The following is a 13,864-nucleotide window of genomic DNA, read 5'->3' as shown; positions in this document are numbered from 1 at the left end:
TCTCTCTCTCTCTCTCTCTCTCTCTCATTCTCTCGTTCTCCCTCTCTGTGAGGAGGTGTGAGAGTATTTTAACCAGGTGATCTCTGGAGCAGGTGTGAGGGCTGGAGTGGGATGGAGTGGAGTGGGTTGATTTCTATATCGATGAGCTTTTGAAGCCCACCAGCACTGCGGGCTACCTAACAGCTGAGTGTTTTGTGGCTAGCAAACAGCGGAGCGTTCTGCGCAGTACCTACCGCCCACCTATATATATCAGAACGGACCATTTTTGGGAACGAGCTGAACGTGAAGTCATTTCCTAAAAAGAGAAAATGTGTCAAAATATCGCTGCAGAGAAACGAGCAGAGCTGCTGTGCAGATAGAAATAAAAGGATAGTAGGAGCAGCAGGGGCACCCGGCGCACCAATTTAAACCCAAAATGGAGGAAATGCAGCCATGTTATTGAAGATGGGGCACAGAATCAAGTTAGCAAAACACGGGGGCTCAATCACTGAAGCAAATATTATTTCACTGATGCACCGTACAGAAACAAGAAAAAACACCTTGAATTACGTTATGATATTAGACCAGTCTTTTATCCTAACCAGTGTAATCGACAGTTAGCTCTGTTGCATCCTGTGTTTCAGGACTTCATGACTACTGGAGACTATAAGAGACACCCTGTACAGATGCTTCTAAGTTGATGTGCCATCATCACCTGTTGATTCTCGTTTCCCAGAAGCCCTTTGGCAGACTCCACAGTACATTACTTCATCCTGTGCAACACAGGCCATTCTGTCTAGTCTTCATGACAAACAACGGCAGGTTGTGGACAGTGTCAGGGTGATCTTAACAGTGTGTCCCATGGATAAATGGTAGATTCACTGTGTGGCCTGCTGTCTTCATAGGAGAGGAGAGACAGCATTATGTCCTACTGTATAAGACTAAACAGTACACTGTGTTAGCTGGTACATTAGGGCCCCTGGGCCTGGACCTGATATGTCTCTTCATCAATCCTCCATGTCCTTCACTACCTCCTTTTTACATCAGGGATTGGATGATGAATAACACAAATATGATCTTAGACCCTCTTTTGGAGGGCAATCAGAGGATACGTAGAGCATGTTACATTGTACATTAGGACCTCTGGTACTGTTTTCCGGCTGACCAGAACGGTGCTGGTGCCCATTCCTGCAGTTACTCTCGGAACTAAAGTGCTTACCTGTGAACCACCGGAATTCATACCGGATTCCGAACTTTTCCGTATGTGGCCATGTGTTACCTGGATGAACCTGTTCACATCCACGTTCACAGAGAAAAAAACGTTTTGTATCGCGACCAACTCTCTGGTTCCTGAACACTCAGACTTGCTATGTGAACATGCCAGCCGGTTCGAGATTCGGTGCGGGAACAGGCACTGGCACGGTTCTCTGTTGGACTGAACACGCCTGAACACCTGTTGCCCCCCAGGTCCTGGACACGATATGTCCTTTCATTAATCCACCTAGTATATATCCACGCTATATGGAACCGGACAGAACAGGAAGAGAGGCAGCCCATCTCCCTCCATCATAGCTGCTACAACACAGGAAGCAGCGGCAGATTATCGAATGATGCAACAATAGAAAGTAACTAACAACCTCCTGCCTTTGATGTGACAATGAAGAGAAATAATACATGAGCGGCAGATGAAGCATACACGTGTGCTTACAGCCCACTCCAAACCAGCTCAAATGCAATTAGCCCATGATGTACTGTACTTGATGCATAGATTGGCACAGGAAGCATATGCCTGCAATTTACAATATGGATCACAAACAGCATAGTACATACAGTACATACTGTAAGATTGGTCAATGTTGCAGATGGAACCGCACAATTCATACAGTTTCTTACTTAACATGACATACTTAACATGAAATACTGGTTTCAATTCCAGACGTTTTGGTCATCTTTTTACAGATAAACCGATCACAGTCATTTTAAATGAAGGATGTCTGTATTTAGGAGGTACACAGATCCCCTCTGTGTCTGTGACGGATATTACTGACGGCTCATTGCTATGTGAAAGATGAAACTACACGATTCTTATACTGTAGTCCCTTGCTCGTCATAAACCTTGTCACGATACTAGAAGTTTCGCTCATCTTTTTCAACGACCCAACAAATCACGGCCATTTAGAATTTTAGACATGTCTATTTAGGAGGGAAAGAGAGCCCATCTCTCTGATAATGATTCCCGAGAGCTCATTTGAATAACATAGGCACATTTACATGCCACATGCTGTAGGACTCATGCGCCCATGCCTACATGCTTTTAAGAACACTTTACATGAAAATCATGCCTGGACCATTTCTACTTTAAGCACACTCAAAGCCCTCAGCACCCACACAGGAATGCTGGAATAATAATTATTTTTCTGCAGTTTGCACCCTCTGGTCAAACTGCATTTTCTAGAACGATCATTATGATTTAATATGCAGGCAATGTTCAGTTGTTTTAGCTTCTCAGTTACATTTTCGACATTTTCTCTGATTTTGTCTTCAGTCCTTGAAGGATTTTTAATGACCAGAGTGAAAGGAGTCTTCACTAAGAATTCCAATGAATGAGATGATGATGTGTGCACGTGGTGCGTGCGTGTGTGTGTGTGTGTGTGTGTGTGTGTGTGTGTGTGTGTGTGTGTGTGTGTGTGTGTGTGTGTGTGTGTGTGTGTGTGTGTGTGTGTGTGTGTGTGTGTGTGTGTGTGTGGCTGAGTCTGTTACTGTATACGTATATGAGGAGGTATCTATGTGTGTCTGTGTGTGTGTATGTGCATGTACAGTATGTGTGGTGCACGTGTGTCTGTGTGTGTGTATGTGCTCCTCACATGCAGTCGTCAGGTCCATGATGGAGCTAGCTGGAGGTGTTCTGTTAACCGCCCAGAGAGACTGATGTGCAGATCTCGGCACCCACGGTAACATGACTCACCTTCCCGCAAATCACATGACCCAGCAGCCTAAAACAATGAACTACTTTGCACGCCCTCTCCGACTCCTGATGCAGTTTACTCGCACATTTGTTATGATTAGTTGTCAGGCGTAATGGCTTTCAGGCAGCTGTTTCCTGTTCCTCTCACTCATGTCCACTTTCACATGTCCCCGCTGACTTCTTAAAGACGCCTCCCTCCCTGCCTATGTGTGTGAGTGTGTGTGTGTGTGTATCTGTAATTTGGGCGTGTATGGAGCAATAATGTCCTCAATAACATAGAGAAAAAACAGACAGAGGCTGAAATGTAGGTCTTAACCTAACAAATTGTGTTTTCCTTGTTTATTTTGTGAATGGAAAAAAGGAGTGCAATACAATGTCTTTATTGACAGTTTAGGTTGAGGGATTTGTTTTGATCTGGGCACAGTTTATCATTTTTTAGTTGTATAAGAATGAGTGTCAATGGAAGTGCCCCACAAGGATAGAAAAATAACTCTGTGTGTGTGTGTGTGTGTGTGTGTGTGTGTGTGTGTGTGTGTGTGTGTGTGTGTGTGTGTGTGTGTGTGTGTGTGTGTGTGTGTGTGTGTGTGTGTGTGTGTGTGTGTGTGTGTGTGTGTGTGCGCGCGCGCCTGTACGTATGTGCGTGCGTGTGTGCGTGCCTGCGTGCATCTACCAGTGTGACACTATAGTGTACCAGTGTGTGTCCTTTCCCTATCCGTATCCTGTGGGGTTTCATTAAAAAGCTGGATTAGGGACTTACAGAAGCCCTGGAAATCCCCTCTGTACCTCCTCTGGGGCTGAGGGCTGAGGGCTGAGGGCCTCTCTGGTCAATCCCTCTGGGATCTGGGCCGCGGTCACATCCTCACACACCCTAAAGACCAGCCACATGCAGGGGCGGAGCCATAGGTGAGGCGAGCAGGGCATTTGTTCCTGGGCCCTGTGCCCTCAAGGATTGGTGGTGGTGGGGCCTATTATGACCTTGGCAGGCTATATGGTGGGCCCTATCAGCATTTTGCCCTGGGTCCCTGTGTGTAATTGTTCCACCACTGTCCACATGGCAGCCATCTTTCTGGTGCTGGAAACCCATCTGGTTTAGATGGAGAAGCCCAGCTCACCACAGTATTCCTTTCTCGCTCATGGATAAGTGCTTAGAAACAACCACTCACAATGGGAACATTCTGTTACCCATGTACTCTAAAACTGTCTAGTTGAGACGTGGGAGCTCACTCTGCTGACTGTTTCTCACTCTCAGATAAGAGCGTAGAAACAATGTCTTCTGTAGTACTGTTCATGTTCTTCCAAATGTGGAAGATGTTCTTTACATTTCTTGTCAGTGACATTTTTATTTTTGGTGGTGTGGATGTTGTCTCTATCTGATCTACGTGTACACTACATACAGTACCCACTACATGTACATGAAATGATTCCCGGAAAAGAGCTTAGAAACAGTCACTTGCTTTGGTGATGGGGACATCGTGTGGATTATTTCTTATGTCTTCATAGTAACGTTTTCTGTACTACTGTATGTGCAGATAGTGGGTACACAATCTTTACCATCTAGCATTAGCTCTACGTTACCATCTATCCGGTCCATTCTGCACCAAACTCCTTGACAGCAAAGCAACACACCCTGCGGTGTATTATTATAGTGTAAATAATGAAATGGATGTGACTGTCACTGTAACACGGCAAAGCAATGTCATCAATGTCAAAGTCACATAATCATACAGTATGAAAACATGGATTATTCAGTTTGTCACATTAAAACATGTGATGTATCTGCGTATGTTCAGTAGGGCTCAGTCTACAGCTCATTGTGCAGTTTCCTCCAATACTGATCATACCAAACTACACAAATGGTATTACACGTTTAATTCATGTACTGTAGTGCTGGCTATCTCGAGTGTTAAGAAAATGAATTAGTTTGACAATACACAACACGACAATCAGATCAGGTTTACAATTGACTTTCGTGAAAGGAGATCAATTGAGAAGCCTGGGAAATATGTTCCTTGCTTGGCGTCTTGGAGCTCTCTGTCTCTCCTTCTACTGCGGTCGTCTTTACTGTAATGGGACACACAGCAAACAAGAATAAACATACAGGTCATAGTTCAGCGAAGTGGTAACTCTTGTTTGAGACAAACTTGGGAGAGTTGCCCCCTCCTGGTACAGATATCACATTATACTACAGATTATAGATATTCTTACATCCAGTCATTAATTGTACTTCCAGGAACTCACTCTCACACAACACTTGTCACCTCTGTGCAGTACAGAACATGCACACTTAATTCTATGCAGTACACTACATGCACACTTTTGCTCTATGCATTACAGCAGGGTTTCCCAAACTGTGGTGCGTGCCCCCCTGGGGGTGCGCGGCCTGCCATAAGGGGGTGCGCGAGCTAAATAGAGCAATGGTGGATATGTGAGTTTTTATTGGAAAAGAGGTTTCCCCAAAACAACTGTGCATAATGTGCTGTGAATGCACAGTGAATCATACTTGCGTGGCCATCAGCACCTCAAAATATTCGCTTAGGGGGTGCGCGAACCACACTGAAATGTACGAGGGGGTGCGCAGGGGGAAAAGTTTGGGAACCGCTGCATTACAGAACATGCACATTTTATTCTAATCAGTACAGAATATACACACTTTATTCCATGCAGTACACTTCATGCACACTTAATTCTATGCAGTACACTACATGCACACTTTTGCTCTATGCATTACAGAACATGCACATTTTATTCTAATCAGTACAGAATATACACACTTTATTCCATGCAGTACACTTCATGCACGCTTTATTCTATGCAGTACACTACATGCACACTTTATTCTATGCAGTATAGCATATGCACACTTTATTCTATTCTATGCCGTACACTGCATGCACACTTTATTCTACTATATGCAGTACACTGCATGCACACTTCTTTCTATGCAGTACACTACGTGCACACTTCTTTCTATGCAGTATAGTACAGTACACTACATGCACACTTCTTTCTATGCAGTATAGTACAGTACACTTCATGCACACTTTATTCTATGCAGTACACTACATGCACGCTTTATTCTATGCAGTATAGCACATGCACACTTTATTCCATTATATGCAGTACTCTAACTGCACACTTTATTCTATTCTATGCAGTACACTACATGCACGCTTTATTCTATGCCGTACACTGCATGCACACTTTATTCTACTATATGCAGTACACTGCATGCACACTTAATTCCTTCCTGGAGAGGAGCTACTCTCATGGCCTGCATTCTGAGCAGTAAAGTGTAAAGCGAAACACCAGGAGTGTTATGTAATGTAATAAATTCAATCCATTTAGAGCAAACTTGGTGTTTGTGGGCTCATGCCGTATACTTTGCCTGGAGCTCCGCTTTTATTCACATTGTGTGAGCCACTGATTTCCCTCTTTGAGGCCGAAATCCACCAAGGTTTATTTATTTATTTATTATTATTTTTTTATATGCTTTTTTATTGACTGATTTTTCATTTGATGTAGAGGTTGAATAAAACCCATTATCACCAGCTAGCCGTAATATGCCACTAGGAGCACTAGTGGCTGCAAGTCGTGTGCATCAGGAGGCTTTAGTGTGTGTGTGGTGTGTGTGTGTGTGTGTGTGTGTGTGTGTGTGTGTGTGTGTGTGTGTGTGTGTGTGTGTGTGTGTGTGTGTGTGTGCGCACGTGCATACGTGTGTGTGTGTGCATATGTGGCTTTGGAGGTCTTAAGCCTGTGTGTGTGTGTGTGTGTGTGTGTGTGTGTGTGTGTGTGTGTGTGTGTGTGTGTGTGTGAGAGAGAGAGAGAGAGAGAGAGAGAGAGAGAGAGAGAGAGTCTGTGTGTTTCTGTGTGTGTTGTGTGTGTTCTGAGTACACTATGCAGGGCACGGAAGGTCATTTTTAAAGAGGGAAAAATTTTCTTGAATTCTGTGTGTGCACATACTGTATGTTTCTGTAAAGTGTGTGCCTGTGTGTGTGTGTGTGCGTGTATGCAAGCTCAGAGGATGCTTCTCCTCTTCTCAGCCTAATGCTTATTTTGAGGCATCCATCCTGTGGTCCTGTGGTTTGGCAGTGCCGTATCGCTCCTCTCATCGCGGCCTGCCTGCCCACTCTACAGGAAAGCAATTAAACAGTAATTGCTCTTGTTAACATCTGAACGTGAAAGTGAAACAGTGTTATGGAGATGGCATGTGAGACTGCAGCAGGCTGCTCAGGGAGAGTTATAGGTAAGGCAAGGCAAGGTAAGTTTATTTGTACAGTATAGAGCATTTCATACACAGATGCAATTGAATGTGCTTCACAAAAAAAACAGCAAAAAGAAAAGAAACAAGAAAGAAAGAAAGAAATTAGGAATATTAAGATAAAACATAAAGTAATGATAATAATAATAATAAAGCATCTGACATCTGGACGTGGCTGTTGGCTGGAGACTAGAGGTAGTAAAGTCGAGATGTCTAGAACAGCACTTCTTTTATCATCAACAATAAGCTGTTAAAAAAGTAAGGCCATACACCAGCAAACACCTGCGAGAGCCTCCACGGAGAGAGAGGAAGTACTTACTCACTGGCCTCTGTGTGTGTGTGTGTGTGTGTGTGTGTGTGTGTGTGTGTGTGTGTGTGTGTGTGTGTGTGTGTGTGTGTGTGTGTGTGTGTGTGTGTGTGTGTGTGCGCGCGCGTGCGTGCGTGTGTTTGAAAGTGTGAAAGTGTTTATGAGAGAGAGAGAGTGTGTGTGTGTGTGTGTGTGTGTGTGTGTGTGTGTGTGTGTGTGTGTGTGTGTGTGTGTGTGTGTGTGTGTGTGTGTGTGTGTGTGTGTGTGTGTGTGTGTGTGTGTGTGTGAGAGTGAGAGAGAGAGAGAAAGTGTGACAGTGTTTGGGAGAGAGAATGAGAGAGACAGCGAGAGAGAGAGTGTGTGTGTGTGTGTGTGTGTGCGTGGGTTCGTGCGTGCGTGCGTGCGTGTGGAGAAAAACACAGCTCCGCAAATTAGGCGGCAGATAAAGAGCATTAATCCATCCTGTAGAGTCCTTAATGACTGCCATCTATTTTCCCATTACACATAGACCGGGCCTGACCCATTCCACCACACTGGAGGCATTAAAGGAAAAACAGCAACCCAGAACTTCATGAACACTTAAAACCAGCTGACAGCAAAAACAACAATGACAACACAAAAAACAACTAATGCCTCGCTCTTTACTGAGTGCAGTCCCACACGGCCAGACGAGAGCCTCTTTTAAGTCGCGGAAGTAATGGTGTGCATCTCCGCGGCTCGCTAGGCGTCCCCGCTACAGCCCCCCTGTGGTGCTGACCCTTGTTGGGGGGCTCTCGGCTCCCCTCTGCTCCCGGCTGATCTGACCGCCTCAGCCCCGCTGGGTGATTAGATACGTGCCAGCCGGATCCTCCCCACAGGCACCCGCCATCCTACTGCGACTTATTTATTATCGCTCTCTCCATCTCTCTCTATCTCTCTCATTTTCCACCTCTGCCTCTCCTCTCTTCGTCTCTCCATCTTTCTCGATCTCTCGCTTGCTGTTTCTGAGGCACACCCACCCACCATTTTTTTCGTCTGTTTCTGCTTTCTTCTTTCTGTCATTTTTTCTATTTCTGTCAGATGCCTACCCCCTACCCCTCCCCCCGTTTTGATGGATCAGTGTTATTCAACAGCTTGATAATGGGTTTGGGTGGAGATGGCTGTGCCTGTAATGAAGTGCTCAGAGTGGTTGAAAACACATTCTCAGTTGACTATTCTCTCTATTTTTCTTTCTTTTTTTTGTTGTTTCTCCCCACAACAACAGCGACAAAAGATTTTCTGCCCTGGGATTTGGTGCAAGAATTCCGCCCAATTACGAGGTAGGCCCTTTTTACTTCTCGCAAACTATTCATTATTTCGGTGTAACATTGACTGGCGCTAGACATTTATTTATTTTTGTTTGTTTTTTGTTGCCCGTCTCTTTTATTCCTTATCTGTGGTCTGTGGCTCTGTCCCTCATTAATGACATGGCGGTTCTAAATGGCTTCTTATCAGCCCAGAGGTCCTTCATAACAATGCATTGCTTTGATCCTCCATAGCAATGCATGGCTCTAACAACCCCATAGCAATGCAGCACACATCTCATTTGTGACACAGATGCGGGCCCCTGTCAAACCCTAAATGAGTTTATGTATAGTCGCCCGCTCGGCCCCGCCATTGCCTCCTTCCTCCTCAAATGCCAACCTGTCTAATAGAGGAATATCGCTTCTGACTGGCAGGATAATAAAAGCCAAACTAGAGCTTCAAGTCGGCGTGTGTGTGTGTGTGTGTGTGTGGCCTGTCTCCCGTTGACAGCCGGTTGTCATAAGATTTGACTCCTCTGAAGAGCATGTTTGTTTAAGGAGCCGGAGCCAGAGCCGGAGTCATATTATTAACTAGATCTCCTGGGAACATGGCTTGAAAAACAATCAGCCCCGGGACCATGTGAGAATCACGTCATCACACTAATGTGCTGTGTGCAATGGGTCAGGGAGCGCAAAAGCAATATTATCTTCAGATAGGCTCATTTGCTTTGAGTCTCCACTGAAATCTCAATTGACTCGACATGTTAAACACAGCTACAGCAAATTGTGCATCTCATTTTAGACCGCAGACTTCTGGACCTGACCTGAATTTGTCCAGTTGTCTGATATGAGAAGAGCAATTTATTTGTCTCGACGGAGATGACTGGGGAGAAGGGCTGAGACCATGCGGTTTTATGTAGAAAGCAATTGGGCACCAATTAGGTGCCTTTTTCAACTAAAGCAATTGCGCCTAAATCAGCCCTGTCGACTCGTGTGTATTGTATGTTGGTAAAGAGTCAATATCTGTGTAATTTTTCCATGTAATCTACAACCTGGTCTGAGATTTTGTTCATCTGTCCATATCTCCAGCAATCAATTGTGTGTTGTTGCATACTGTACATGTGATAATGTATGTGTAAAAAGCGGGTCCGAGGTATTTTTCATATGTCCACCCCAGTAAATACTCCAGGGGATATGACCGCAAACCAATTGCTAAATGCTTTCATTTTTACCTTCTCTGAATATTTTTTTTTTGCTGTGCTCTTTGTGCCCTGTCAGGTCTCACATGACTTTGCAATCAATTTCAACCCGGAGGATGATGAATGTGAAGGTACGTGGGCCAAATGATCATTTTGGGCTCCTCCAGCGCAACCACTGCTGTGAAAGCGTCTGCAACCGTCGCCTATTCAATAAATCTCTTCTGAAGCTATTTCCATTATGAAACTTGACTCACCAGGGAATGCACAGAGACTGAAATCTTTTTGGCCTTCTTTGAATCTTAATTCATTCCCAAAGGATTTCCCCTCTAGCTCTATTCCTCTAGCTAGCTTCTTCCCCCTTTCCCTCGCTCCTTCCTCTCCTCTCTGCAATCGTATGCATGCTTTGATCTCAAAATGGCCTACTCCAGCATTGTTGGCAGGCTAACCCCCACAAAAAGAGCAGAACTAAAGGATGAGTACGCATCCCCTTCTCTTGCTCTCTATTCCCTTCTTTTATACTCTATTCCTTTCTTCCTTCTATCTCTCTCTCTTTCGCTCTCTCTCTGTAATGTGCATGGGTCCCTCTCTCCTGCTTTTTATCCATCGCCATCTCTCTCTCTCTCTCTCTCTCTCCCCCCCGCCTCTCCTTCTGCATCCTTTTTTCCCCTCTGATCAGAGATCCAAGGCGTGGTGGAAGCCTACCAGAACTGCCTGCCCAAAATCCAGCTGTACGGGCCAACAAACGTGGCGCCCATCATCAGCCGACTCGCCAAGCTGGCCGCCAGCGTGGAGACCAAAGACGCCTCAGTGAGTGTCCTTCACATGCAGCAACGTCAGTGTTGCCAGATTGGGGGGTTACCCGCCCTATTGGGCTACATGGGATGGCCGTCTGCAGGTAAAAACTGAAGAAATTGGCCATTTGGCGTCTTTTTCTGCCATTTTGGGTCCATAGAAATCAATGCAATTTGTTGAAATTGGGCGGAATTTAGCGCATTTTGACGTTTTTTTTTTAGAACCTTTTGGGCGGGATTTGATCAGACACATCTGGCAACACTGAGCATCGTCACACACCAGCAGCTCCAGCAGCCGAGGATGACGACACAGGCAGATTGGAAATGGCCCCATGCTGGCTTATTACAATAATATAGAAAAAAAAATACACTCAGAGATATTACACTGATGGTATGCACACGCAGAAGCTGGAGCAGAGGAACATGATCCATCTGTAGATATGTGGACTCGTGGAGGGTGGTTAGGGGGGCGGGTGGGCGGAGGAGATTGAGGCTAATCCAAAGGCAAATGTTTGTCCTTCAGTGGCTCTAATGAGGAAGGAGGATGGGGAAGGAGGTGTTACAGCCTGGTGTTGCGGCCTGCTTTCCCTTCATTGTCATTTTCTCCTGGGGCTTTAGCCTCACGCACGCACACTGGACTTCATTAAATATTTAATCCCGATGATTGCCCCTCACCCTGAAGTGATCGGGTGTCTGTACACGAGACACACGTGATCAATGCTTGTGAATTCAGGACAAGAATTCACTCTGTGTCCAGTTAGCCTCCAGGGCCCTGCAGTCCAGCTCTGTATGTTAGCCTAGTGTATTTTTAGCCTCTCCGCTTTTTCTCTTGTCTTTTCCCCCCCTGCACACCGGCATATATAGTCTTCTCAGCCCCAACAACCTCCTTTCCACCCCCACCTACCATTTACCCTCCTGGGAGCCTATTGTAAGATGCGTACCTTATGTAGTTTCATTGCTGATTACAATTGATTTGGTTGCCATTGTGTTTAAAGCCCCATCACTGCACTGATGATGATTCTTGTGGTCATGTAATTTAGTTTCATTGTACACTTGGAAGAAAGAAAGTGGTTCACATGTTCAAGAAGTAGATGCTGAACAAGACACTAACATGTGAAAGTGGAATGTCCACGCATTTGCTATCATTTAGTTAACATTTTTGAGCTGAAGCGCGTCATCAGATCGACTAGTCTGATGAAGAGTGCATGCACGAAAACATTCACTTGTGGAGAAAATGAAAGAAATTAAATGGGACCAGGCATTGCACTTCTGTCTTTCTTTGTATTGTTATAATAATGATTAAAAAGTCTTAAAACAAGGGAGGTGCTATGGCTCACTACACTAAGACACATACCATATACTGGCAACATTGGCCATGGGGACCCAGGTTCAAATCTAGCCTGGGTAATTTCCCAACCATACCTGATCTCTCTCTCCTCGACAATTCAAGTCTTCTCTTCACACTCCTGCCCAAAAACGGAAAAAAAATCCTGACGTCATGGTTTCTTCCCCTTCTTGCAGTGCTATCACATCCTGCTCATCCTGACGGACGGCGTAGTGACGGACATGGCCGACACGCGCGAGGCCATCGTGCGCGCCTCCTACCAGCCGCTCTCCATCATCATCGTCGGGGTGGGCAACGCCGACTTCACCGACATGCAGATCCTGGACGGGGACGACGGGGTGCTGCGCTCCCCCAAAGGAGAGCCCGTCCTCCGGGACATCGTGCAGTTCGTCCCCTTCAGAGACTTCAAAACGGTCAGTGTCATTATACCCTTTCACCTGTCTCTTCTTGTCATCTTCTGACCTAATTTCACCTCACCTTGTCTCATTCCCTTTCATGTTGTATGTGAGTGTGGGTACAACTGAGGCTTCTGCAGTCCATTGCATCTCTTCTTCTTGCATTCAGTTCATACTCCATAAAGGAACAACTGCCATGAAGCAAAATAATACATATGTATCTGTATTTAATTTTGTCTCTCTGGCTTTGACTATTGATATGGTCATATAAGACCACATTTCAGCACCATGGACAGCAACACATACCATCTCTCACACTCTCTCTACCTCTCTCTCTCTCTCCTCTACACTGTCCATAGTTCTCCCTGACTTGGCTAAGGCAGGCAGGGTATGAGGATGGAGGAGTAGCTGGTCTGAAACTGGCCCAATTTCCAGTCATTTCAGTGCATTAGCTCTACCACAGCATCATCTTCTGGAGCTCCTCTGCGAAGAGCTTTTCCCGCAAAGCTCGGCCGTGTCGAATCGGGCAAGCAGCCAGTGATGGGGTCTAGACAGACTGGCACATGTTGTGTCATGTGCCTTTGCCAGGAGTGCTGCGGATGGCCTCTAACAGGCCAGAGGCTGCCCAAAAAAAATATTTCTTAAAACCCTGACTGTAATTTTGCGAGGCGTTGTTGTGAGGCCTCGCTGCCACACAAATTGGTCCAGCTCCCCTCCCTCTGGGGCTAAAAACGTTCTCCTCCTCCATCCTCTCACTCCTGGCAGTGACCCAGGAGGCGGCCACACTGCCAATTTCAGCTAATTCGACCTGCACGTACGTACCCCTCTCTTCACAACAACCTTGTGCTGTGTGTTGTTCTCCCCACAGGCCTCGCCCGCTGCCCTTGCCAAGTGCGTCCTGGCGGAGGTGCCCAAGCAGGTGGTGGAGTACTACAGCCACAAGGCCATCTCCCCCATGTGCCCGGTGCGGAGTGCCCCCAACTCCATCGCCAACACCCCGGAATAACACCTCCACAACGCCACAGTAGATAAAGCCCACTAACCCAGTGGTGGGAGATGAGACAGAGGACAGGCACTCAAGAGAAGAGGAGGGCAGGAGAACCTCTCTCTCTCTCACTCTCTTCTGTTAACTTTTTTGAGCTTTTTATCCAACAGTCTTTCTCTCTGTCAAACGCTCACACACACAGACACAGACAGACACAGGGACACACACACACACACACACACACACACATTCACAAAAGCTGGAAAGAAGTCTTTATTCTTGCGGATCGTCAGTGTTCTGTTCTCTTGGCCCCGCTTGCACGGCACCAGTGCAGGAGCTGCTTGTTTTGTTGGCTGTCTTATTTAAAGGCCATTCCAT

General features: G+C 45.8%; 1 protein-coding gene across 1 annotated transcript in view; it reads left to right on the top strand.

Annotated features, from left to right (window-relative positions):
* cpne7 (copine VII) overlaps positions 1-13,507 on the top strand; it is a 45,998-nt gene extending 32,491 nt beyond the window's left edge. The window contains exons 11-15 of the mRNA XM_063188941.1: positions 8,753-8,807; positions 10,050-10,101; positions 10,647-10,777; positions 12,283-12,519; positions 13,370-13,507. Coding sequence (XP_063045011.1) covers positions 8,753-8,807; positions 10,050-10,101; positions 10,647-10,777; positions 12,283-12,519; positions 13,370-13,507 — 613 coding nt within the window. The remainder of the gene's footprint in view (positions 1-8,752; positions 8,808-10,049; positions 10,102-10,646; positions 10,778-12,282; positions 12,520-13,369) is intronic.
* The last annotated feature ends 357 nt before the right edge of the window (positions 13,508-13,864 follow it).

The sequence above is a fragment of the Engraulis encrasicolus genome, chromosome 22 (assembly GCF_034702125.1).
Source record: "Engraulis encrasicolus isolate BLACKSEA-1 chromosome 22, IST_EnEncr_1.0, whole genome shotgun sequence".
NCBI lineage: Eukaryota > Metazoa > Chordata > Actinopteri > Clupeiformes > Engraulidae > Engraulis > Engraulis encrasicolus.
This window is presented reverse-complemented; position numbering and strand designations above follow the sequence as displayed.